At 40.6% G+C, this 27,564-nt stretch overlaps 1 protein-coding gene across 4 annotated transcripts in view; it reads left to right on the top strand.

The window, feature by feature from the left end:
- LOC140466688 (anoctamin-1-like) overlaps positions 1 to 27,564 on the top strand; it is a 126,302-nt gene that overhangs the window by 15,838 nt on the left and 82,900 nt on the right. For 3 of the 4 annotated variants that reach the window (XM_072562150.1, XM_072562147.1, XM_072562152.1), the window contains 6 exons: positions 8,037 to 8,135; positions 20,492 to 20,640; positions 21,646 to 21,700; positions 22,548 to 22,599; positions 24,775 to 24,830; positions 27,301 to 27,342. In XM_072562150.1, the coding sequence (XP_072418251.1) occupies positions 8,037 to 8,135; positions 20,492 to 20,640; positions 21,646 to 21,700; positions 22,548 to 22,599; positions 24,775 to 24,830; positions 27,301 to 27,342 (453 nt within the window). The remainder of the gene's footprint in view (positions 1 to 8,036; positions 8,136 to 20,491; positions 20,641 to 21,645; positions 21,701 to 22,547; positions 22,600 to 24,774; positions 24,831 to 27,300; positions 27,343 to 27,564) is intronic. The other variant, XM_072562151.1, reaches the window with a different exon arrangement.

Here is a 27,564-nt window from a genome sequence, read left to right as displayed (position 1 = left end):
TCAAACCAGGATGTCACTTTCACCAGGAGAAAGTGAGGACTGCTGCTACTGGAGATCAGAGTCGGGAATGTGGTGCTGGAAAAGCACAGCAGGTCAGGCAGCATCTGAGGAGCAGGAGAATCAACGTTTTTGGCATGAGCCGTTTATCAGGATTATCACTTTCACCAGTTTTACTCTTTTCATTTGGAATTTGTTTTATATTTTTGTATGGGATATAGATGTCACTGGCAAGGCCAGTATTTGCGTTTAGTCTAATTGCCCTTGAACTGAATGACTTGCTAAGCCTTTTCAGAGGACAGTTAAGAGGCAACCACATTGATATAGGTATGAGTCACATGTGAACCAAATCAAGTAAGGATGGTAAGTTTTCTTCCCTGAAGTGTATGAGTGAACCAGCAGATTTTTATGGCAAATAACAATGATGACAAGGAATTACCAAGATTACATGATCACAAATCTGCTAATTCCATACTTTTTTTTATTGAATTCAAATTTCATAATCTGCTTCAGTGGGATTGAACTCATGCCCTCAGAACATTAGCCAGGGTCTACTGGATTACAAATGCAGTGACATCACCATTATGCCACTGCCTCTCCTTATTGCTGAATTCACTCCTGCAACTCTTTTCTGTAATCTGTCTAACATCTTCATATCCATCTTAAAGTGTGGTGCCCAGAACTAGTGATTTTTTAAATATATGATCACTGTAACTTCCTTGCTTTTGTACTATCTGTCTTTATTAATAAATCCCAGATTCCATATACCTTATTTAACACTTTCTCAACATGCCATTTTAAATGATTTATGCACCCAAAGCCACTCTGCTCTTTCACTTCGAAACATAGTCACACAGCACAGAAACAGACCCTTCCATCTAAACAGTCCATGCTGAACATAATCCCAAACTAAACTAGTCCCACCTGCCTACACCTGGCCCATATCACTCCAAACCTTTTGTATTCTTGTATCCATCCAAATGTTTTTTAAACATTGTAATTGTACCTGCAACTACCACTTCTTCAGGAAGTTCATTCCATACTTGAACCACCCTCTGTGTTAAAAATTTGTCATTTATGTCTTTTTTTAAAACTCGCTCCTCTCACCTTAAAAATCTGTCCCCAGTTTTGAAATCCCCCATCCTAAGGAAAAGACAACTACCATCTACTCCATCTATACCATTCATTATTTTATAAACTTCTGTCAGGTCACCTCTCAACCTCCCACGTCCCAGTGAAAAAGTCTCAGCCTATCCAGCCTTTCTTTATAACTGAAACCTTCCATACCCAGCAACATCCTGTTAAGTCTCTTCTGAACCCTCTCCATCTTGATAATATCTTTCCTATAACTTCTCTTTAGCAATATAAATTAAAACTTCTAGATTGATTCCTATGTCCTATTATTTATAGACAGATGATTGTATTCCACAAAAGGGCTCATTTAATGCACTTAAATTCATTTTTAAAGGAATTCTTAAAGCCCAACTTATTTAACTTCACTGAGGATGAAAAAAAGTAAACAGCCCATAATTATTTGGTGTGGTATGTTCACCATGTGGAAATATCAACAATTTAATATCAAGCTTCACATTATACAGACCAAAGTAACTTTGTAAGCTGCTGCACTGGTATCTCCTTTCACATCCACATCATCCAGTTACATCCTGTAACGCTATGCTCTGCTCTGTTCTATTGTAACACACTCATTAATCCTTGTAAATATGTGAATTGTTTAAATGCAGTGAGGTAGAACACATCGAGGAGATGAGTTGTACCAGTTTTATGTTCCATTTCACTTTCCAGGATGTGGACATCATTGATCAGGTTGAAATTTATTGCATTTACTTAGTTATCCTTGAAAAGATGTTGGTGGGCCAATGTCTTGAACTGCTGTGGTCGAAGTGATAACGTTGTTGTGGCTAAACTGGTATTGCCTGTTTTACCCCATAAGTTAAAGTCCAAATGACTCTCCCACTTGGTTGTTGAATTGTAGCAGTGTAGCTAAACGGAATAATGATTAAGTGGATGGCGTAACATCCACTGAATGAAAGAATTAGCATGTAATATACAAGGAAGTGCTGCAGTAACTCAGCAGTACTGGCAGCATCCCTGGAGACAGAAACAGAGTTAATGTTTCAAGTCCAATATAACGTCTCAGAAGAAACTCGCTATGAGGCAGCGGAAGAATGTAAGATACATATCAAAGATTATTTATAGAGTATTAGAGTCATAGAGATGTACAGCAAGGAAACAGACCCTTTGGTCCAACCCGTCCATGCCGGCCAGATATCGCAACCCAATCTAGTTCCACATGCCAGCACAAATGCTTTTAGTAGAGTGATATGTGCTTCTTGTCAGATGTGGGGGTTTAAAGAGAATTTAAGGGTTACTGTGGATTATATCTGCCATAAATGCTATTGGTTGTGAATCTTATCAGATCGAATGGATCGGTTGGAAAGACGGTTAGAAGTAATGAGGAATTTGCAACAGCAACAGTATGTGATGGATGACAGTTATAGGAAGGGGGGAAAGTCTCAGATACAGTCACATAGATGGGTTAACTCCAGGAAAGGTAAGAGAGGTAGGCAGCTAGTGCAGGAGTCTTTTGTGGCTATACCTTTTTCAAACAGGTATGCTGTTTTGGAAAATGTAGGGGGTGATGGATTCTCAGGGGAACGTAGCATGAACAGCCAAGTTTCTGGTATTGAGACTGACTCAAATGCAACGAGGGGTACATTGGGTTCTAAGACATCAATTGTGTCAGGGGATTCTTTAGTCTGAGGCACAGAAAGACGTTTCTGTGGCCAGCAGCGAAAAAGCAGAATGGTGTGTTGCTTCCCTGGTGCCAGGATTAAAGATGTCTCAGAGAGGGTGCAGAATGTTCTCACGAGGGACAGGGATCAGCAGGAGGTCATTGTCCACATTGGAACCAATGAGATAGGAAGGGAAAAGGTTGAGATTCTGAAGGGAGATTACAGAGAGTTAGGCAGGAATTTAAAAAGGAGGTCCTCGAGAGTAGTAATATCTGGATTACTCCCGGTGGTATGAGCTGGTGAGGGCAGGAATAGGAGGATAGAGCAGATGAATGTGTGGCTGACGAGCTGGTGTATGAGAGAAGGACTCACATTTTTGGATCATTGGAATCTCTTTTGGGATAGAAGCGACCTGTACAAATTGCACCTAAATTGGAAGGGGACTAATATACGGGCAGGAAAATTTGCTAGAGCTGCTCGGGAGGATTTAAACTAGTAAGGTGGGGGGAGGGGGTGGGTGGGACGCAGGGAGATAGTGAGGAAAGAGATCGATCTGAGACTGGTACAGTTGAGAACGTAAGCGAGTCAAACAGTCAGGGCAGGCAGGGACAAGGTAGGACTAATAAATTAAACTGCATTTATTTCAATGCAAGGGGCCTAACAGGGAAGGCAGATGAATTCAGGGCACAGTAAGGAACATGAGACTGGGACATCATAGCAATTACAGAAACATGGCTCAGGGATGGACAGGACTGGTAGCTTAATGTTCCAGGATACAAATTCTACAGGAAGGATTGAAAGGAAGGCAACAGAGGAGGGGGAGTGGCATTTTTGATAAGGGATAGCATTACAGCTATGCTGAGGGAGGATATTCTCGGAAATACATCCAGGGAAGTTATTTGGGTGGAACTGAGAAATGAGAAAGGGATGATCACCTTATTAGGATTGTATTATAAACCCCTCAATAGTCAGAGGGAAATTGAGAAACAAACTTGTAAGGAGATCTCAGCTATCCGTAAGAATAATAGAGTGGTTATAGAAGGGGATTTTAACTTTCCAAACATAGACTGGGACTGCCATAGAGTTAAGGGTTTAAATGGAGAGGAATTTGTTAAGTGTGTACAAGAAAATTTTCTGATTCAGTATGTGGATGTACCTACTAGAGAAGGTGCAAAACGTACCTCATCTTGGGAAATAAGGCAGGGCAGGTGACTGAAGTGTCAGTGGGGAGCACTTTGGGGCCAGCGACCATCATTCTATTAGATTTAAAATAATGATGGAAAAGGATAGACCAGATCTAAAAGTTCAAATTATAAATTGGAGAAAGGCCAATTTTGATGGTATTAGCAAGAACTTTCAAAAGCTGATTGGGGGCAGATGTTCGCAATTAAAGGTATGGCTGGAAAATGGGAAGCCTTCAGAAATGAGATAACGAGAATCCAGAGAAAGTATATTCCTGTCAGGGTGAAAGGAAAGGCTGGCAGGTATAGGAATGCTGGATGACTAAAGAAATTGAGGGTGTGGTTAAGAAAAAGAAGGAAGCATATGTAAGGTATAGACAGGATAGATCAGGTGAATCTTTAGAGTATAAAGGTAGTAGGAGTATGCTTAAGAGGAAAATCAGGAGGGCAAAAAGGGGACTTGAGATAGCTTTGGCAATTAGAATTAAGGAGAATCCAAAGGGTTTTTACAAATACATTAAGGATAAAGGATAACTAGGGAGAGAATAGGGCCCTTCAAAGATCAACAAGGCGGCCTTTGTGTGGAGCTGCAGGAGAGGGGGCAGATACTAAATGAGTATTTTGCATCAGTATTTACTGTGGAAAAGGATATGGAAGATATAGACTGTAGGGAAATAGATGGTAATACCTTGCAAAATGTCCATATTACAGAGGAGGAAGTGCTGGATGTCTTGAAATGCATAAAGGTGGATAAATCCCCAGGACCTGATCAGGTGTACCCTAGAAATCGGTGGGAAGCCAGAGAAGTGATTGCTGGGCCTCTTGCTGAGTTATTTGTATCATCGATAGTCACAGGTGAAGTGCCGGGAGACTGGAGGTTGGCAAACATGGTGCCACTGTTTAAGAAGGGTGGTAAGGATGAGTCAGGGAACTATAGACCAGTGAGCCTGATGTCGGTGGTGGGCAAGTTGTTGGAGGGAATCCTGAGGGACATGGTGTATACGTATTTGGAAAGGCAAGGACTGATTAGTGATGGTCAACATGGCTTTGTGTGTGGGAAATCATGTCTCACAAACTTGATTGAGTTTTTTGAAGAAGTAACAAAGAGGATTGATGAGGGCAGAGCAGTAGGTGTAATCTATATGGACTTCAGTAAGGTGTTCGACAAGGTTCCCCATGGAAGACTGATTAGCAAGGTTAGATCTCACAGAATACAGGGAGAACTAGCCATTTGGATACAGAACTGGCTCAAAAGTGGTGGTGGTGGAGGGTTGTTTTTCAGACTGGAGGCCTGTGACCAATGGAGTGCCACAAGGATCGGTGCTGGATCCTCTACTTTTTGTCATTTACATAAATGATTTGGATGCGAGCATAAGAGGTACAGTTAGTAAGTTTGCAGATGACACCAAAATTGGAGGTGTAGTGAACAGCAAAGAGGGTTATCTCAGATTACAACAGGATCTGGACCAGATGGACCAATGGGCTGAGAAGTGGCAGATGGAGTTTAATTCAGATAAATGCGAGGTGCTGCATTTTGGGAATGCAAATCTTAGCAGGACTTATACACTTCATGGTAAGGTCCTTGGGAGTGTTGCTGAACAAAGAGACCTTGGAGTGCAGGTTCATAGCTCCTTGGTATGCTTTCCTTTATTGGTCAGTGTATTGAGTACAGGAGTTGGGAGGTCATGTTGCAGCTGTACAGGACATTGGTTAGGCCACTGCCGAAACATTGCATGCAATTTTGGTCTCCTTCCTATCGGAAAGATGTTGTGAAACTTGAAAGGGTTCAGAAAAGATTTACAAGGATGTTGCCAGGGTTGGAGGATTTGAGCTATAGGGAGAGGCTGAACAGGTTGGGGCTGTTTTCCCTGTAGCGTCGGAGGCTGAGGTTTTCAAAATTATGAGGGGCATGGATAGGGTAAATCGGGGAGTCGAGAACTAGAGGGCTTAGATTTAGGGTGAGAGGGGAAAGATATGAAAGAGACTAAAGGGGCAACTTTTTCACACAGAGGGTGGTACGTGTATGGAATGAGCTGTCAGAGGAAGTAGTGGAGGCTGGTATAATTGTAACACTTAAGGGGTATTTGGATGTGTATATGAATAGGAGGTAATTTGTGCTGGGAATTTGTTCAATACTTGTGATTATTTCACTGGAAAGGTGTCAATTATAGATATTGGAGTCAATAACCCTAATTAGTATGAGCAGTAACACCATGTTAATGAAGAAATTTTGCAAGATGTTAATTTTGTTTTGGATAGAACATGTACTGTAGGTTTTTTTGTGATAATGTTCAAGTCACAATATATCTTAGGAAATTTGAAAATATAAATCTTTTGACTAGGGACATAAGTCTAAGGTTGGTGAGCCAAGTCAATTTTTAGTACGTCATAGTTAAAAATCACACAATGCCAGGTTTATTCCAACAGGTTTATTTGGAATTACTAGCTTTCAGAGTGCTGCTAGTTTCCTCATGAAGGAGCAGAGCTTCGAAAGCTAGTCCTTCCAAAAAAGCCTTTTGGACTATAACCTGGTGTTGTCTCATGACCTGTCCCACCTGGCAATCTTCCTTCCCACCTATCTGCTCCACCTTCATCTCCGACCTATCACCTTTACCCCTTCCTCCATCCACCTATTACATTCCCAGCTACCTTCTCCCCAGCCCCACCCCCTCCCATTTATCTCTCCACCCCGGAGGCTTCCAGAGTCATTCAGGAGATGAAGGGCTCCTGCCTGAAATGTCGATTTTCCTGCCCATTGGATGCTGCCTGACCTGCTGTGCATTTCTGGCACCACTCTCACCTTGACCCTGATTTTTAACTTTGTCCACCCAGTCCATCACCGGCTCCTCCCCATCATAGTACATCATAGGGTTTATTCGATTTCGGGTCACAGAGATGTACAGCACAAAAACAGATCCTTGGGTCCAACTCATCCATGCTGACCAGATGTCCTAAATTATTCTAGTCCCATTTGCCTGCATTTGGCCCATATCCTTCTAAAACATATTTCCTACTAGATGCCTTTTAAATGTTGTAAATGTACAAGCCTCCACCACTTCCTGTGGCAGTTTATTACACGCACCACCCTCTGTGTGAAAAAGTTGCCACTTAGGTCCCTTTTAAAGTGTTCCTCTCTCACCTTAAACATATGCACTCTAGTTCTGGACTCCCACAACAGGGAAAATACATTGTCTGTTCACCCTGTCTGTGCTCCTCATGATTTTATAAACCTCTATAAGGCTGTCCCTCAGCCTCCGACAGTTCAGGGAAAATAGCTCCAGCTTATTCAGCCTCTCCCTATAGCTCAAACTCTCCAACCCTAGCAACATCTTTGGAAACATTTTCTGAACCCTTTCAAGTTTAACAACATCTTTCCTGTAGCAGGGAGACCAGAATTGAATGCAATATTCCAAAAATGGCCTAATCAATGTCCTGTACAGCCACAGCATGACCCCCCAACTCAACTTGTTGAAACAAAAGTCACAATTTTAATTTGAGTATTGCTGGAATATGTCAATTCTGTGATATTGATACAGATTTATCAGCTCATCAATGGTATATTCCAACAATAAGGGGACATGTGGTACAGAAAGTGTCATACACAGAGGGAAATATTTACAGGGGTTCCTGATTTACGAATACTGACTTATGAATGCTTGTGTTTATGAATGCCATCCCATACATGGTTGTAATTTGAAAGACCTGAGATGAATGGCTGATTTCTACTGTCCTACATTGTGCTCCAACTTGTAAACAGATTCCAAAATGGAACTTGTATTCATAAAATGCACTAAGCATCTACAGTTTGATTAGTGGAAAGCGATTTCTGAGTTGGCTGAGTAATAAAGTGAGGAGATTCCATGTTATGATATAGGAGTGTTAAATTGTGATGGGAAAGTCAAGATTCTGTAAGGATGGATTTTCAGGAGCAACTTAATGAGGTAAGGAGATGGGGCGGTTTGTGAGAGCTGTGACTCTTAGCTTAATGATGATCTGACAGCCTTGACTTCTTATGTTTGTAGTATTTAGAAGCACATTAACTGGTTAAGGGTAAACAATTATATTTCCTTTAATTAGTTCATAAAATCTATCATTGCTTTCACAGATGAAAACCCAAGGCATTGGTTACGTGAGGATACACGCTCCTTGGCATGTTCTCAGTCGGGAGGCGGAATTCCTGAAAATAAAAGTTCAGACCAAAAAGGTATGTTTTAATCTGTTGAAGGTTCTAACGTTAGCTGCCAGGGTATGAACAGGAATGAGAGATAAATAAATTTCCTGTTCCCTTCTGTTACTGTCCATAGCAAGATGTTTTCTGAAAATAAACTTTGTTTTGTAAGCCCTGAATATATGGTCAATTTGAGTAACCAGCAGAAAGATTTTGTGGATTTAAATAAAAAATATCATTTCTTCATAACTCTACTCCAATAATTTAATACTACCTCACTCACACGCAATCACCTACACACATGCACTTTCATATGCACACGTACACACTAACTTACTTTCTCTTTCTTGAGGAAAAAGTACAATTAAAAAAGATAGCACAGTTTATACAAGTTGAAGACAAATAAACAGACCGCAGTCACGTATTAGCCTTACTAGCAAGTCGACTTTGTATCCTGGTGGAACAAGCTTGATGACTTTGCAATGTTGCAGTTTGAAAGCATAAATGTTATTGGCTTCGCTCCTATTCTTTGTCTATGTGTTTACAGACAGACTAGCTTCTCTCTGGTTCTTGTGGTAACAAGATTTGATATTTGACCACCCAGAATTATTTGAATTTTAAAGCCATTGCTACACAATGATTGGTGAATGTAGTCATTCAACAGGATTTAACTGATCTTTCTGCACCTCTGTTGGTTAGGTTTCTAGCTCAGACTGTGAGTTTAAGGATCCATAGATTTTGAGTTTTGATTATATCTACAAAACAATAGGAGGTGTAAATTCCACACATGTTTTTGTCTTGGTATGTTGTTTCAAGAGAAGAATTTCCCTATTGTTATTCAATGAGGAACGTCCTATAAAACTGAAATACCTCTGACACTGAGAGTCAACTGACCCTCAGCTGTCTTTCCACTCTTCTATTGTCTCTTTCAAAGGGAAGACAGATCTAGAAAAAGATCTATAGTGATCTCATTCCACATTGAAAGTGATGGATGGTGCATGTTTTTGCTGGTACAACATGCCAAATAAAAAATGATTTATACTTAGTTTTCTCTGTTTAGCTTCACAGTAGGATAGCTCAGAACCCTAATTGTCTGAGAGAGCTAAATTATGTTCATTGTTCATACAATGGTTTGAAATATTAATATAGTTATGTAACGAGCTATATTTGTTATGCATTTATTAAAGTGCTGTGATATTGGCATATTGTGACATTGTTGTCTTATAATATTGCAACACTGGACATTGAGCAGGTGTTATTGTGACATTCCCACATCTGGGATCATATTGTTAAGAAATTATGCTATTAGGGAGAGTTGTTTTTCAGACTGGAGGCCTCCAAGCGGAGTGCCACAAGGATTGGTGCTGGGCCCTCTACTTTTTGTCATTTATATAAATGATTTGGATGCGAGCGTAAGTGGTATAGGTAGTAAGTTTGCAGATGACACCAAAATTGGAGGTGTAGTGGACAGCGAAGAAAGTTACCTTAGATTACAACAGGATCTTGATCAGGTGGGCCAATGGGCCGAGAAGTGGCAGTTGGGGTTTAATTCAGATTAATGCGAGGTTCTGCATTTTGGGAAAGCAAATCTTAGCAGGACTTATACACTTAATGGTAAGGTCCTAGAGAGTGATGGTGAACATAGAGACCTTGGAGTGCTAGTTCATAGCTCCTTGAAAGTGGAGTCTCAGGTAGATAGGTTAGTGAAGAAGGCATTTGGTATGCTTTCCTTTATTGGTCAGAGTATTGAGTACAGGAGTTGGGAGGTCATGTTGCGGCTCTGCAGGACATTGGTTAGACCACTGTTGGAATATTGCATGCAATGCTGGTCTCCTTCCTATCAGAAAGATGTTGTGAAAGTTGAAAGGGTTCAGAAAAGATTTACGAGGATGGTGCCAGGGTTAGAGGATTTGAGCTCTAGGGAGACGCTGAACAGGCTGGGGCTGTTTTCCCTGGAGCGTTGGAGGCTGAGGGGTGACCTTATAGAGGTTTACAAAATTATGTGGGGCATGGATAGGATAAATAGGCAAAGTCTTTTCCCTGGGGTGGGGGAGTCCAGAACTAAGTTTAAGGTGAAAGGGGAAAGATATAAAAGAGACCTAAGGGGCAACTTTTTCACACAGAGGGTGGTACATGTATGGAATGAGCTGCCAGAGGGTGTGGTGGAGGCTGGTACAATTGCAACATTTGAGAGGCATTTGGATGGGTATATGAATAGGAAGAGTTTGGAGGAATATGGGACGGGTGCTGGCAGGTAGGACTAGTTTGGGTTGGGATATCTGGTCAGCATGGATGGGTTGGACTGAAGGGTCTGTTTCCATGCTGTACATCTCTATGACTTTATGAATAGTGGGAAACTAATTGCAACATTTTAATTTGGGCATTGCGTTAATCGGTAATGCGGTATTGTATTGGGGGTATTTTGTCAGACTATTTGGGAATTGTGAAATGAAAGTTTGTCATGTTAGCACATGTAATATTGAGATTTTGTAATACTATAATTTTGGGTTTTTCTGTAATCCTGACATGGTATTAATTAGTGGATATGGCATGGCATGAAATTGACTGTCTATGAGCATATTATTAACATACAATGTAGTTGCTCATTGTAATTTGGGAATTAGAGCCTAGACACTTGAATCAAAGGGAATATGCATGCTGAAGATAGCTGAAATTGTGGATCTACACTCAATTATTGCATTGGATTCTTTTATGATAGCCAGCAGAGATGACCAAAAACATTATGGATGCAGATTTCTCATTTTGCTGGAATGTTGGCATAAAGAATCATCTCAATCTATGAGATGTTCATTAGATTTTTGGGGTGTATTCTTAGAGAGCTTCCTTAAATTAATATCCTTTGTGATTTTAAGGAGAATGCAAAACTATTAGAGATATAAAATAAAAATGTGTAAAGTAATAACTAATAAAAAATAATAACCTGTTATATTATCAGGTTATTCATGAATATTTAAAATCTATTGTTTGTGAGTAAATGAACCAGGTGTTGAGTAATAATGTATTGGTGTATCAGTTCACTAGCCACATTTGATTGATTTTTTTTGTCATGTGTACTCAAGTACAAGGGTACAGGACAACAGTGAAAAGTGTATAATGTTACCAAACAAGGCACCATCTTAATTATAAGTACCTAGGTACAGAATCTTAAGAACAAGGTAGAAAGAGAGAATGAAGTTAAAAGTTAAACATTGCAGTAGCATAAGGAATAGCAAGAAATGCACTGGATGTGGGTCTAGCAATTTTGAGTGTGATTATTTCTAATGAGTGGAAACCAGAGCCATAACATGATGGCAGTAGATGTATGTGGGTAAAGAAGCCACATGAGATAAAACTTAATGTTGAATTAGATTGAAAGTTAGTGACAGACGGAGAGAATTGTGTAATATTAAAATGGACATAGTAACATGGGAACAGCACCATCTTCAAGTTTCCCTGCAAGCCACTCATCATCCTGACTTGGAAATATATCACTGTTCCTTTACTGTTGCTGGGTCAAAATCCTGGAATCCCCTCCCTAAGATCAACCCACAGCAGGTGAACTGTAGCAATTCACAAAGGCAGCTCACCACCACCTTCTCAAGGGCAACTAGAGATGGGCAATAAATGCTGGCCCAGCCAGTGATGCTCACATCCCACAAAATGAATAAAAAATATCAGTAAAACACATCACCAACTGGGAAGCTGGTGATGTGGAGGAAACTCTAAGTTTAAACAAAAGTGTAGACTGACAATCCATAGCTTTCTAAAAGGCATTAATAAAAAAAAAAAGAGTCAGTTGCATCCTTTCGTGGCCAGAGAAAAAGGCTAAGATTATTTAATATTTGGGAGCTAGCTGAACTTGACGGCCAAAACCAAGACACATTTTAAAAAAAGATTGAACACAACTCCAGCTAAAGATTCCTCATTGGATCTACTGATATGAATTTCAAGGCTTGAGGTAGAAGTCAGCTGAGCCTATTGACAACTTCATGACAAGATTGAAAACTACAACCAGAAACTGTAAATGTAAAGACACATAAGCTTAGCTCTGTACACCCTGAAGTACAAAGATAATTCACTGGCAAGGAGAAGCTCACAAGATCATAGGCTGTAGTCAATCCCAAAGCACATGAAACAGAAAGCAACTGAGCCAGGTGGAGTACCCATCATGCACTCAGATCCTGTGCAGACTAGCTGGTGGGAATATTCACTGACTTCTTTAACCTCTCATTATTTCAATCTGAAGTCCTCACCTGCTTCACCATCATCCTTGTATGAAAGAAAACGCATGCAGCACACCTTAATGACTACTGCCCGCTGGCTCTGATCCCTATAATTATGAAGTGCTATGGGAGGTTAGTCATGGCTCATATCCTTGCAATAGGTCCATCTCCCTGGTCCTACACTGATCCATGGGGATCATCTGGATAATGAGGATTCCTATGTAAGGCCTCTACTCATTGACTACAGCTCCACTGTTAACACTATAATTCCAACCAAACTTCACTCCAAACTTTGAGACCTAGGCCTCTGCTCCACCCTCTCCAACTGAATCCACGACTTCCTGACCCACAGATTGTGATCAGTGAGAATCGGCAACAACAAATCCTCAATAACTGTGCCCCACAAGGCTGCGTACTCAGCCCCTTACTGTACTCCCGAATTACCCATGACTGTGTGGCCTAACTCCATCAACGAGCTCGCTGACAACCACCATTGTAGGCTGGGACTCAAACAATGACTAGACAGCATCCAGGAAAGAGATAAGATGCCTGGTGGCATGGTGTCAAGATAACATTCTCTCACTCAATGTCAGCAAAACAAAAGAGCTGGTCATTGACTTCAGGAAGTAAGGTGAAGAGCACACCCCTGTCTACGTCAGTGGTGCTGAGATAGAGATGGTCGAGAGCACGATGTGCTTAGGAATGATGATCACCAGCAATCCATCCTGGTCCACCCATGTTGATGCAACAATGGTCAAGAAAGCACAACAACATTTCTACTTCCTCAGGAGGCAAAGGAAATTTGGCATGGTCCATATCAAGTTTTATAGATCCACCATAGAATGCATTCTATCTGGATGCAAGATGGCTTGGTACGACAACTGCTCTGCTCAAGACCATAAGAAACTACAGAGAGTTCTGAACACAGCCTAGACCATTATCCAAACCAACCTTCCATCTGTTGACTGCATCCATACTTCTCGCTGCCCCGGGAAGGCAGCCAACATCATCGAAGTCCCATCCTGGTTATAATATCTCCCAACCTCTTCAGTTGGGGCAGAAGATACAAAAACTTAAACACATGTACCAATAGGTTAAAGAATAGCTTCTTCCCTGCAGTTTTAGACTTCTGAATGGACCTCTCAAATCTTTAATGTTGATCTTGCTGTTTATGAATCCTCTCTGCAGCTGTAACATTCTGTTCCTCGCTCTGTTCTGTTGCCCTAATGCATTTTGTAAGGTATGATCTGCTTGTATTGCACACAAGACAAAATTTTTCACTGTACCTAGGTACACGTAACAGTAATAAATCAAATCAAGCCAAAAAAAAGTAAGTAGACAGATTTATATGCTGATTAGCCAAATGACTAGCTTTCAGTGAAATCAAGAGAAAAGAAAGAGATTTTATGTGGTGAAAGGCTGATAAAGAAATGCTCACTGGACAGAAAGAAAGATGTGCAAGAGCTGTGGGTAACCACATAAATGTCCTGCTTACATGTAGGATGAAGACAGAAGATGATAAATGAGTTATCGAAGTCTGAGCAACAGCATTATGGAGAATAAAAGAAGCAAATCATTCGCAGCCTGGAAGCTAATGAGTTTGAAAACAATAAACACAGGAACTATCCAGCTACGTGAAATGTCTGGATGTGGCAGTTCCAAGAGATAAGTTCTTCAACATTCCAGTCAAGAAGAGAGTGACGCCTTCAACCATAACCCTAAAGCGGAACCTTGATATTGAAGCAGAGACAAACATCGCACTGTTCAGATTATGTGAGAAGTTCTTAACCTGAAAATTAGAAAAACAATGGTACTCAAAGAACGGTCCTCTGAAGCCAAGCAATGTTGTACTGGTAGGAAACAGGGAACTGAGATTTAACATTCGGTTACAACCCAAATCAAAGGGACACACAAAGGAAAGACTTACTTTTCCTTACAATTGATTCAGAGTCACCATTAGACTCTTAATTCTGGATTTTTATTGAATTCAAATTCCATCATCTGCCTTGGCAGTATTTGAACCTGGGTCCCCTTAGTATTGTCTGGGTTGCTGGATTAACAATCCAGTGATGATACCATAGACTGTCATCTCCCTTTTATCAACCTTCATAGTTTAGCTGTGTTGTCTGGTATATGTCGTTATGAAAGAACTCACCTCCTGGATCAATCCAAGCGGACTCCTCAGCACTTTTTTGTCTCTGAATTTCCATCTCAGACAGGGTTATGACTTTTTCAGGATTCAGCTTGACTCCATTAGGTATATACATCACTCTGAATAACTGAAATTTTGATACCTCCACAATGCATTTGTCTCCATTAGCTTTATCTGAGCTTTTCTGGTTCCCTCCATGGCTTTATATAGATGGTAGTCATTATCTTTTCCATCTACATCATAGATCTGGATCTCATTAGCCATACCAAGTGCCCTTTTGCATCCTCAAATGAGTCATCTAATTTCTGCTGGTACGTAGCCTGGTATATCTTAATGCCAAATGGTAGATGCAGTTCTTGTATCACCCAGAGGGTGTGTTGATGTTGTCACAGTTAACACTTGTTGTTAAATGTAAAGCTAAGGCTGTAATTTAAAATTCTCTGTATTTGATGAAAATTTCAAACCACCAGAAAACTGCAAAGAATCCCTTGAGGAATATTTGTGGGACACTTGGGTTCAGGAAAACCCTGTTTAAACAAAAAGCACTTCTTGGTTAGCATTAAAGAAGTGTACTTATTCTGATCCCTATGACTGAACATAAACTTTCAATATGCAAAGGCATAAAAGCAGCAACAAACAAGAGCCTTTCAGTTCAGGTGAAATGTCTCAGTTGGAGTTGCAGTTCGAATCCTGAGCTGGCGATTTATTTATTATTGGATCATGTCGGTAGACCCTTAAGCAGCTTGAGGCAATTTGTGAAATAGAGATGTAGGTCAACTCTCATGGGTGATTATCTCTAGGCTGAACCAGAAATCTGTTCCCAGAATCCACTGGAAAATTACCTGCTGTGTTGCATATCACTTGCAGGTTTCAGCACCCCATTTGTGAAAGGATTAATCTTAAATAAACCTCAAAATTTTAAACCCCCTCAAAATACCTTTGAAAGTTTTGCCACCTAAAATAATTGTTACATTTCAATTTGATTCTTTAAGTGACAGTGATAGCCATTGTAGAGCACTGTAGCGAACAGCCACAGTAAGCTTCATCATCTACAGTGATAGCTATTGAAGGACTTAAGATTCCATTCCATTAATACTAAAGAATGTGGGAGGCAAATTAAGTGCCATCCTCCATCATGAAGGAAGTAAGAGACAAAATAACAGGACTAAAGGCTGTTAAGACCCCTGAGCCTGATGGCTTGCTTTCTAGAATCCTAAAATAAATAGCTACAGAGATAGTGGATATATTGGTTATCAACTTTCAAAAATTCCATCTTCTATTCAAAAAGCAGGTAACTGTAAAGCAATTAAACTAACATTTGCTTGTTGAAAAAGTACTGGAGTCAGTTATTAAGGAAGTAATAGCAGAACATTTGGAAAATTGTCATCTAATCAAGCAGAGGCTTCATGAAAGGGAAGAGGTTTTTGAGCAAGACTTACCCAATGTTGACAGAGGGAAATCAATAGATGTGTTGTATTTAAACTTGCAGAAGGCATTCAACAAGGTACCTCACAAAAGGTTAAGTCATAAGAACCCATGGTATTGGAGGTGGTATTTCTTCATGGATAGAGAATTAGCTCATGGTCAGGAAACAGTAAGTGAGGTTAAGGTGTTACTTTTCAGGTAGGTAACCCTTGCCCAGTGGATTATCAGATAAATCAGTGCGGGGCACTGTTAAGATATATATTAATGACTTAGAGGAAAGAAATGAATGTATTAAAGCCAAATTTGTAGATAACACTAAAATAGATGGGAAGACAGGTTGTGGAAGAAATTCAAACAGATGTTAATAGATTAAGTGAATGGGCAAGAAGTTGGCAAATGGAGTATATTGTGGGAAAATGGAAAGCTGTTTATTTTGGAAAGGAGAACAAATGATCAGAATATTACTCAAATGGAGAAAAATTGCAGATAACTACAACATAAAAGGACGTGGGGGAACTTGTGCACAAAACCTAGCAGATTGATGCAGCAGGCAATCAGGAAGGTGAATGGAATGTTGGGCCTTCTTCACATTGGTTGGCCTACAAGAGCAGGGAAGTCTTACTGTAACTGTACAAGGTGTTGCTAAGACCACATCTGGAGTACTGTGAGCAGCTTTGGTTCCCCTTATTTAAGGAAAGACAGAATTACATTGGAATTAGTTCAGAGGTAGTTCACCAGGATGATTCCTAGTAAAAAGGGTTTGTCTCATGAAGGAAGATTAAACAGATTGGGACGCTACTCACTGAAGTTTAGAAGAATGAAAAGTGGTCTGATTGAAATATAAAGACTTCTTAAGGGGCTTGATCGGATAAATGCTGAAGGATGTTTTCCCTCATGGAAGAGTCTAGGCACTGTCTCAGAATAAAAGGTCTCCAATGTAAAGCTGCGATGAGGAAGAATTTCTTTATACAAAGGTTTGAGTCTTTGGAACAGAGAGCAATGGGGGCAGAGTCCTTGTGTGTATTTAATGTTGAGGTAGACAGATTCTTGATCAGTTCAGGAATCAAGAGTTATGAGTGAGTGAATGAGTGGGGAACTGGATGTGAAGAATGTCAGATCAGCCATGATCCCTTTGAATAGGAGAGTAAGCTTGAGGCTGGACTGCCTACTCCTGTTTCTATTTTTGTTTGGTCTTATTTAAGATAATTATATTAGAAATAGGAGCAGTAGTAGACCATATGGCCCTTCATTCTGCTCTGCCATTCACTAAGATCATAAGTAGTCTGATCTTGGCTTTAACTTCACTTCCTGTTCCTTAAAACCCTTTACTTCCCCATTGTTCAGGAATCTGTCGATCTTAGCCTTGAAGTATTCCATGACTCCAATTTCATAGCCTCCTCTGGTAGAGAATTTGAAAGATCTAAATTCTCTAAGTGAAGAAATTGCTCTTCTCCAAATAGGTAGCACCTTATTCCAACACAATCCATCAATGGGATCATCCAATTACACCTCATGAATTGGCCACAGTCAGTCCTGCATGTCAAGTGTATGTAGTCAGTGATTACAAGTAGGTCAGACAGAACACTATTGAGTCATCAGTCTGTGTTGGATCAGTCTTTCCTGCGATGTGACAAAGAGAGGGATCAATTATGATGGATGTAGGTAAAGTGGCAGTTAGTTTATGACAGGAGGAGGAGAGTTTCAACTTGAGTGAGTCAGAAGTGTTGAGAGCAGGAAGCATTAGTAGTTTGAGATGATGACAGGGAAGAAAGCCCTTGAGTAGACACGATACATGCAGTGCTGTGGGCTGTAGTCCATTGGCCTTGAAGAATTGTGTGTGCAGTAGCAGAGTTAGAATGAGAACATCTCCAAAATTTACTGGCAGGATAGGTACCTGCAGAATGAATGATTTCTCTGGATTGGCTGTCGTGGTAGCAAGACTATAAAGCCCTGAATTACATCATACACTCTTTCTGCTCATTCCACGACAAAATTCAATTAATGGTTACACTGTGATGTCTATCATAGAACTTAAGAAGATAATTACATTAGAAATAAGGGCTGGGGCTGCTTTTAAAGTCCACAAAAGTATATTCCTGGGTCATTTTTGAGGGCTTTGGACTATACTTCCTGTCTGTACCACCAGTTGGAGCCAACATTGACTGCTGGGTCTGTTAATATGCTGGCGAATTGTATTGGCAGCATCCAATGTTAGATTCCAAATGATGATGGGAGTATGGGAACTCTAATGTTTAGGACTCTGTCATTTCTCTATTTCAATGGTCATGTAAGAGGTGATTGTTTCTGCAAAATGCTACCGGAGGAACTTTGAAGAATATTGGTGGCAGCCATTTTCAGCTCCATCATTCACTTATTATTTCTGACACAATAGAAGGAATCAGCAGTTGCTTCTCAAACAGTGAGACTTAGGCTCAGCTTCTTACAATCGGTGAATCACCAAATGTAAATATTCCCTACTTGGTGGCCCTCCTTGCCAAATCCATAGTTGTAGAACTTGCCCAAGTTTTCACACAGCTCATCTGTTTAAATCTTCATCTCCCCACCAAACCCCAGACCCTGACATCTCAAGTAAAATATCAGGTGTTGTAGTGCACTTGACACCTTCCATGGAAGTCAATGACTTCCACAATTCCCACACCCACACTGTTTCTTTCTTTCTAGTCTTCTATTGTCTCCATCCTTGTATTTGATTTATCATTGTCACATGTACTGAGATACAGTGAAAAGTATTGTTTTGTGTGCTATCCAGACAAATCATAGCTTACATAATACATCAGGATAGTAGAACAGAATTCAGAATACAGTGTTACAGCTACAGAGAAGGTGCAGAGAAAGATCCGCTCTAATATATGTGAGGTCTGTTCGTAAGTCTGACAATGGGGATGAAGCTGTTCTTGAATCTGTTGGTACGTGTTCTCAATCTTTTGTATCATCTGCCGGATGGTAGAGAGGAGAACCTGGATGGGAGGGGTATTTGATTATGTTGGTTGCTTTCCTGAGGCAGCAAGAAGTGTAGACAGAGTCAATAGAAGGAAGGTTGGTTTTCGTGATGGACTGGGTTACACTCACAATTCTCTGTAATTTCTTGTGGTCTTGGGTAAAGCAGTTGTCACACTAAGCTGCTTCTTTCACATTTGTAGGCCTCTGTGTATCTCACCATACATCTCCAATTCACACATTTTAGTCCCCCTGCTGCCCTCTCAAGCACTGATCCCTCATGACCCACTTTTAGTGGGTGGACACCCAGACCTGCTTGTGGCCCACCCAGTTGCATAGCATTGATTAATAACCCCGAACAATGAGTGACCAGGTCTTTGGCAGACATCGGTACATCTTCCAATTGCCTTCCTGTGAATTTCTGGGCTGGTTGCCTTGGAATCATAGAGCTGACTATGATTCGTGCTCAGGGCTGCGATGGTATGGACTCCTGGCCATGACTGCTGAGCAGCTGAATGACTGTGCCACACCCCAGGACTAGTATCAAACTCCACATGGACCCCTGCCTGAAGATGTTGCCCTTGTCCTGAAGATTACTCCCCTTAGACTTTGAGACACGGTCGTTTGGTTGGTGCAGTGTGTTTACTGTGTTGCCTGGTGGCACATGCTGTAGGTGTGAGATTGACATCGAAATGTGCTGTATATCAAAATGTCCACACCCTTGATTAATGACTGCATACAAGCATGATGAGCTGCCTGGCTTTGTGTCTGGACTAAACAACAAGGCAGAACTTAAGCACATTAAAGTGTAGCTGATGGGGCAAAGTGCTAAAGGCAATGAAAGGGAAGGCAAGGTAAGGCAAGGCAAGTCAAGGCAGGGACCCTGTATTTTTCCATGACTAATCCACCTAGCCTGCAAATGCCTGGACACTATGGGCAATTTAGCATGGCCAATCCACCTAACCTGTGCATCTTTGGACTGTGGGAAGAAGCCAGAGCACCAGGAGGAAACCCACACAAACAGAGGGAGAACATGCCACATGGATACTCTCCTGAGGCTGGAATCATACCTGGGGTCCATGGTGCTGTGAGGCAGCGCTGTCAACCAGTGAGCCACTGTGCCACCCCAGCATGTGGGCAACAATGCAAATTGACCCTTTGGGGTTGACAATCCCATCAGTAGGCTGGTCGAGGTTCACAGCTGAGTGATTATAACTAACATGGCAATGGACTACCAGATGAATGTTTGGGAGCAGGGCTTAAAGCTCAGACAGTATTGAGCTCCAATTATTTGTGAGGTTGAAAAGTTGGATTTTACAGTGGCCTTTTGAGGTCATTGAGAGGTTTTCTGGAACTTTGGCTGTAAAATTTGCCTCTAGCAGCTGTAGTTTAGGTGCAATGGGTGCTATTAAAATACACATTTTATACGAAAAAGGGATTTAAATCTCAAAGCAGGTAAAGATTCGAAAATGGTGTCTGCGACATGTGCACATTTACAGAGCAGGGCTGCGAATAGGAGAAAATGCAGACAGAAAAAAACATACACTTCTTGCTCTGGGGATAGTGCTGACAATTGTAGGTAGTCCTGTGTGGCTGAAATGAATTTAAGCATTTGAACATCTATTCTTTCTCAGGTTTTTGAAATCCAACAGGAGGATGGAATCACAGCAAAAATGAACTCAATCTGGCAAAAATTCACAAAGCCTTTGCAACCCAAAGTTGAACAGTCGGCTCAGAAAAGCAAGCACCTGTCACATCCCTTCACCAGAGACAAGATGCATTTGTAAGCAGCTCACTCGCACACAAAAAACATCATTCATTGGGAAAAGTGATAAGTTTGATAAAATTTATTATTATTCACTTTTAATGGTTCTGATAGAATGAACATTCGAGAAATGCAAGGAATGATCCTTGCAGTGACCAAATGAATGTGAACCTTTACACCAAACCCTAATGTTTTAACTGTTTTTTTAAAAAAAATAATTTTTGCTTCATTCTACACTTTGTCGTTAATTGTCCTGGCTATTAAAGTTGTATTTGTACAAAACACTTTGGTTTATAGGTCAAATGGCTTTGATACGAGGACGATAGAATGGAATGTAATAAATTCTCACCCTGACTTGGAAATATTTCACTTTCCTTCAATGCCGCTGGTTCAAAATCTTGGAACTCACTCCCTAGTGACATTGTGGATTTACTTACATTTCATAGACCGGGGTTGTTTAAGAAGGCAACTCACCACAGTCTTCTCAGAGGAAACTGGAGGTGGACAATAAACGCTGGCCCAGCCAGCGATATCCACATCCCCTGAATAAATAATGATATAAAACTTTGCAGCACATTCCCTTTATAGGGCTCTTTTTCTTGCATTATTCCCCCTCAACATGCCCTTTCAATTTTTTTTCAAATAGTTATTTGATTAAAAGTATAGTATTGCAGGAAACATTGCGAGGCAATTGATACGGATGAGATAAACTAAAAATCAAAACAACGAAGAGGTGGAGAGTGGAGCATGATGTGAGGGCTGGTGAAGAGTGCTTTTGTCAGAGCGGTGTAGGCTGGTGAAGAGTGCTTTTGTCAGAGCGGTGTAGGGCTGGTGAAGAGTGCTTTTGTCAGAGCGGTGTAGGGCTGGTGAAGAGTGCTTTTGTCAGAGCGGTGTAAGTATTAAATCAGAGGTTCCCGAAAGTTTCAAAAATCTGAAGGTTCAGCTTCCAAGGGGAGGGTAAAACAATGTAGAGGAGGGTGGGGGAATACACAAACCATTAGCCATTTTTCTGCTCTTTTACAGGTACAATGTAACAAATAAGGAAACATTTTTCGACAATGCAACCCGGAGTCGAATAGTAAGTCAGACTACCAAGCCGAAAGGAATATAGTGACTTTAAATTACATTGATCGTGACATTTCTATTATGATGTTTGTCTGAGACAGCCACCTGGTATCCCTAAAAAACAGGAACAACATGTTAGTGAAAGACACCACCTCCCGAAACTGATATACCATGCAGCTGATTAACTGTCCCTGAGAAAGTGGTGCATATGTCAGTTTTTACCTTGTCCAAATAATGTTTGCTGAATGTGGTTTAAAGCAATTGCTGGGAGGATAGACAACAGCAACCTATTAGTTGAATTTAAAAGCCTTGGGAGGATGGTTTCTTGAGCTCCAATGAGAGTTAACATTAGAAATATTCTCCTTCCTTTTCTTCGGTTCCTGTTCTGCTGAAGTGTACCTTGGCTGATTCTGTAAACGTAGCCATCAGAAATGGATTGCTTTTTTGGGGGGATTTTTAAGAACAAATTTATTATAATTGGTAAGTAAACCTCTATGCAAAACAACATATTAATTATGAATTATTGAATCACATAAGCTCCCTGCTGTACTGAAACATTTCAAAAATATTATAATGTCTATTCTTGTTATCCGTAAATTTTGAGGTTCCTTGTCAAAATCAAATGCACTTTCAAAGCAAAATGTGGAACATAAGCTAGGAACTGTTGCAGTTACTATTTATTTAGATATGCTTCTTAGCGTTCTGTGGCCTTAGTAAGAATAAAAGATGTTTGAATATAATAACTCAATTGCTTGGGGTCCAAAAATTGCTTGAGGTCTACGGGTTGCAGTTTGGGTCACACTTGCTGTCTCATGTTGGTGCAGTTCTAGTTGTGAACTTGGACTTTTCATTCTTTTCAGGTTTATGAAATTTTAAAGCGGACATCTTGTGCAACAGCCAGATATAATATGGGTAAGACAATTATATTAGCCATTACAGCATCTTTTGGTCTGGTTGTAAAGCAATTCTATCTATGCTGCTTGACTCTGTAATCTGCCTGTATTGTTCGCAAGACAAAGCTTTTCACTATGCCTCAGTACACGTGACAATAAATTCAATCCAGTTCAATTTTTAAAGTAGATACATATGTAAAATACTGCCACCTTTTCAGAATAGTGATTTCTCAAGCCAGGCATCGGTTATTTATATTATCCTGCAGCTACAGGAGGATTTTTTTTGGAAAACATTATTTTAAAAAATACTTCTGTTCATTTAAAACTTGTTCTCAGGGATAACATTCCTAGAAGAGCTGGGCTGGAAGTTGTGAATTTGGATTCTGATGAAGGGTCTGAGTTAGAGTGGTTCAGACAATAAAATTTATGGGTGACAATGGCCCTGTCTCCTGACTGTATCTGAACTGGCAGGCAGTAAAAGTCACCCGGGAGATTTCTCCATTATAACTCTGCTTTCTTCCTGCTGTTTTTAGTTACTACTTGCCTAATAGTAGAATATATGGAAACTAAACCTGCCTGCACAGTCATCATTAAATATATTGATCAGACTTTAATTAAAGCATTGGGTCTCCTATTTCATTTTTAATAAATGGCCTGGATGAGACCCAGAAGATATCTTTGTGTTTCAATTTTCCTGTGGGACCCAGAGGAACAGGATGGAAACTATTTCTTATGATAAGAGAGTTAAGAAACAAGGGGGCACCAAATTAGAGTCAACCCATTCAGGGATGTGGTCAGGAAGCAGTCCTTCACATAACGAGTAATGAAAGTCTGGAACTCTCTCCTCCAGAGAGTTGCAGTTGTGATGTGTTGGTTGTTTGCTACATGGCCTTCAGGGTTTCAGATATCAGACAAGTCGATGGTGTTAATGTATAAACCATTAATAATCTAATTCAATTGCAGAATATGTTTGCGATCTGTATGCCCACTCCTCTTTCAATGTTGCTTACAATTGGTTTGTGTCATGGATAAAAGGGACTTGCACAGAAAGCTGACTCAATGCAAGTTAAAGCTTGGTCCTTAACAATATATGATATCTCTGGTTCTTGGTACTCACACTATTGTGACACCTTACAATTTCATGTACTCTGAAGGTCCAACTGAAATATTTGTCTTTCCTGTCACCACCATCTGTAAAGCAGAGAATGAAGGGTTAGCAGAGAGCAGTTCATGGCTGTTATAAATGAAAAAGGTCTGTTCTTGAAATTACAATGTGTAGATATTGCTATATGACCAGCTAGGAAACTCTCATGACACATTTTGGTTAATTATTTACACAGGGGCAATGGTTATTTGCAATAGAATTCAACACCTTCAGTTTATTTGCAGTGTGTATTATCAAATCCCCTGTGACCAAGTTTGCCCTTATACTGCAGCTATGGAATGTCAGACACAGCCAGGAAACTGGAGACATACAGCTGACTGTACATTAGTCCAGTTATAATCATGTTAGCCACAAATCATGTCTGTATTTTTGGGCCTGTATATATTGATCAGCTCCCTGGTCCCATTTGCAGATGCCATTGATGGGAAGAATACTAGTGTTCATTTCTGCCCACCATTGAAAAATGTTTTAAAACTTTATAAAGTTTCAATGAGGTCCTGTAGGTATCTTTCAAAAGTAGTCGAGAGTGTGGTGCTGGAAAAGCACAGCAGGTCAGGCAGCATCCGAGGAGCAGGAGAATTAACATTTCAGGCAATAGCCCTTCATCAGGAATGAGGCTGGCTCCTGATAGAGGGCTTTTGCCCGAAATGTTGATTCTCCTGCTCCTTGGATGCTGCCTGACCTGCTGTGCTTTTCCAGCACCACACTCTCGACTCTGATCTCCAGCATCTGCAGTCCTCCCTTTCTCCGTCTTTTAAAAGTAGCTTCAACCACATTCACTACAAGCAGCGCAGTCTTTCACTTCGACCTATGGTTTTAGGCTGAGTTATTAGTGAGTCCTGACTCATTTACGGTGGAGGTGGAGATGCCAATGAAGTCTTGATTCAACACAATTGTTGTAAGCTGGGACCTGTGAAATGTTTGACTGGAAGTTATGTTTAGAAGTTGAGAGATTGCTCAATTTTTAATTGCTATAGGCTTGAACATAGTTGCAAATTTATTGATTTTTCACTGTAAATTTATTTTCAGGCATAACTACGTTAATAGCAAATGGAGTTTATGATTCTGCTTTCCCTCTTCATGATGTAAGTATGCATTATATTTTCTAAGATTTCTTGTAGTGCAGAGGATAGCATTCTTGCCTTGGAGCAAGACATTCTGAATTTGAGGCTCACCCCAGGACCTAATGAATCAGGAAAGTACATTCAAAATGTGGCTAAAAGGATTGAGTGTAGACTTGCAAATCCTTCCACCACACACCATTATCAGGTTGTCACAATGGTAGAGATTCCAAGTTGACCATGTAATGAAGAGTAAGTTGGAACCTGTACCGTATCGCCAGGCTACAACATTTCTGTTTCCACAGCAACTCTGGTCTCTGTTGTTGTGGTTCTGTTCGCCGAGCTGGGAATTTGTGTTGCAGATGTTTCGTCCCCTGTCTAGGTCTCCTCTGGTCTCCTCCAGTGAACTATGACACACTCCTGCCATGCTAATTTCTAAAGATGGCTATGGAGAAAACGATATGTAGTTGGTGTCAGTTTCTCCAATGAGTGATACAACATCATTCTGGACAAGTGGTAAGTGAAAACAAGACAGGAAGTGAGTTAAGGAGAGGCAAATAGTTCTGACATTTGGGGAGAAAGCAAAACTGGTGATATGGAGTAATAGTCATTCTTCATTTTTATTCCAATCAGGAATTGAAGTCAAGCATTTGAAGTAAAAAATTGGGCAGCTGATCTGATACTGCCCGCATCATACTTTCAACTAAAGTCAGAATAACCCTCAGAGAGTCCATATTAAGGTCATACAGAGAAACCTGGTGATGAAGTATTGTATGGTTTTTGGAGACCTGAAAAACTAAGCAAATCAAATTGCTTTGATATGGGGCGGAAAAATTAACAAGCAAAAATTGTTTGCCAGAGCCAGAATAGCTATTAGTCAAATTAATTCATGTTATGTAACATATTTAATGGCTTAAGCTCTGCCAGGACAAAGGAGAGTCTTGCCCACTGGTTGGAAGACAAATGGGGAACCCCCATAACGTGCGTAGAAAATTCTTGATGGAAAAATGGTCACAGTTGAACTTTTACCAGTTGAAGTTCCTGATTCAGAGGTACCACCCACTTAAAACCTCTGACCAATCAGGAGTCAGCAGCTCCTCAGTGGCAGTGCATCCACTAAAGGTCTAGGATCATCATGGGATCTCAGACCAAGGGTGAGCGGAAACAAGGTGGAGATCACAGGATGGGGAACATGGGAGATGGGGCAGGGTTAGGATGTGAAGGGTTCAGCACCCCCCTCCTTCGTGATGATATTACCCTTGATTGGGCACAGAATGCAGGTAGCATAGTGCCTCACAGCAACAGGGACCTGGGTTTGATTCCAGCCTCGGGTGACTGTCATGGAGTTTGCATGTTGCCCATGTGTCTGCATGAGTTTTCTCCCACAATCCATAAATGTGCAGGTTAGGTGAATTGGCAATGTTAAGTTATCCTTTGTGTCTAGGGATGTGCAGGCTAGGTGGATTAACCATGGTAAATGCAGGGTGACAGGGGTAGGGTGATTCTGGATGGAATGCACTTCAGAGGGTCAGTTACGACTCAATGGGCCAAATGGCTTCTACCCGCACTGTAAGGATTCTATGATTTTACCCTGAATATCAGTAACCCCTCCCACCACTAGGTCCCTGTTAATGAATTAGAAGAGGTTCGAAGAATGGTCTTCCACAGTGAGACAAAGTCATGTGACCCCTGCTTAATCTCTTAGCCACTACTAAATTGGAGTGGACCCAGAGATAATAGGTAGTAATTTGATCATTAATGAACCTAATTAACATCCCACCTACATTGGCCAGAAAACATGTATCAGCCACTTCTTCTCTCTGACGAAATCAGGGGAGGTGATAGAACATAGAAGTTGGGCCTCTCTGTGACTAAGTGGCTCTGCGCCATGTTTTTCCATCCCAATTGGTTCCTTTAAATTCATCCAGTGTTTGAATGTTTATCTCACGATAGAATCTGAAATGTGCTATTATGAGGAATAGTTGAGGTGAAAGACACTGATTTAATTAGAGGAAAGCGAGAAAAACACATGAGGTAGAAATGAATAGAGGGTTATGTTGGAAAAAAAATTGCTTGAGATTTTGGCATTTCTGGCTAGAATTGTGTTTATTGCCCATCAGCCATTTAAGCATCAACCACATTCCTTTAAGGTCTGGAGTCACATGTAGGCTAGCAGAATTCCTTCCCTAGAGGGCATTAGTGAACCAGATGGGTTTTTATAACAATTGACAGTGTTTACATGGTCACCAGTAGGCTACCTTGTTATTCCCAATCTATTTTGCTGAATTCAAACTTCGCTATTTATCTTGGTGGGATTTGAACCCATGTGCCCGTTATATTATTAGTGCAATGGAATTTCCACAATAGCATGCCTTCCTTCATGTTGATGGATTTAGATCAAGAATAGTGGGTGTGGCTTGTGTGGAGCAGTTGGGCTGAATATTCTGCTTACTGGACATTCCATTTGATTTCATATAAAATTTGATTTTTGAAGGGTGATTATGAAGACACTGATCCCGAAGACAATGAACGCAAGGTAGGGTTGTCATCAAATCTGTTTTAGCTATCGTAACATCTCTCACCTTCCTTTTCAAAGCTGCAGGTGCAAATGTATCAACAAACTTTTAGTGATTTTAGGCAGCTCTTCACTTTATGGTTCTGAGCTAGTATGACAAACATTGGAGAAAGACACCAACCAAAAAGAGAAGTCAGAGATGCCCGACTTGTACTAATGTTTAGCATTTCTGATTTTCTGGAG

This window comes from Chiloscyllium punctatum, chromosome 44, assembly GCF_047496795.1.
Source record: "Chiloscyllium punctatum isolate Juve2018m chromosome 44, sChiPun1.3, whole genome shotgun sequence".
Taxonomy (NCBI): Eukaryota; Metazoa; Chordata; class Chondrichthyes; order Orectolobiformes; family Hemiscylliidae; genus Chiloscyllium; species Chiloscyllium punctatum.
Note: the sequence above shows the minus strand (reverse complement) of the source record. Positions and strands in the feature narration are given on the sequence as shown.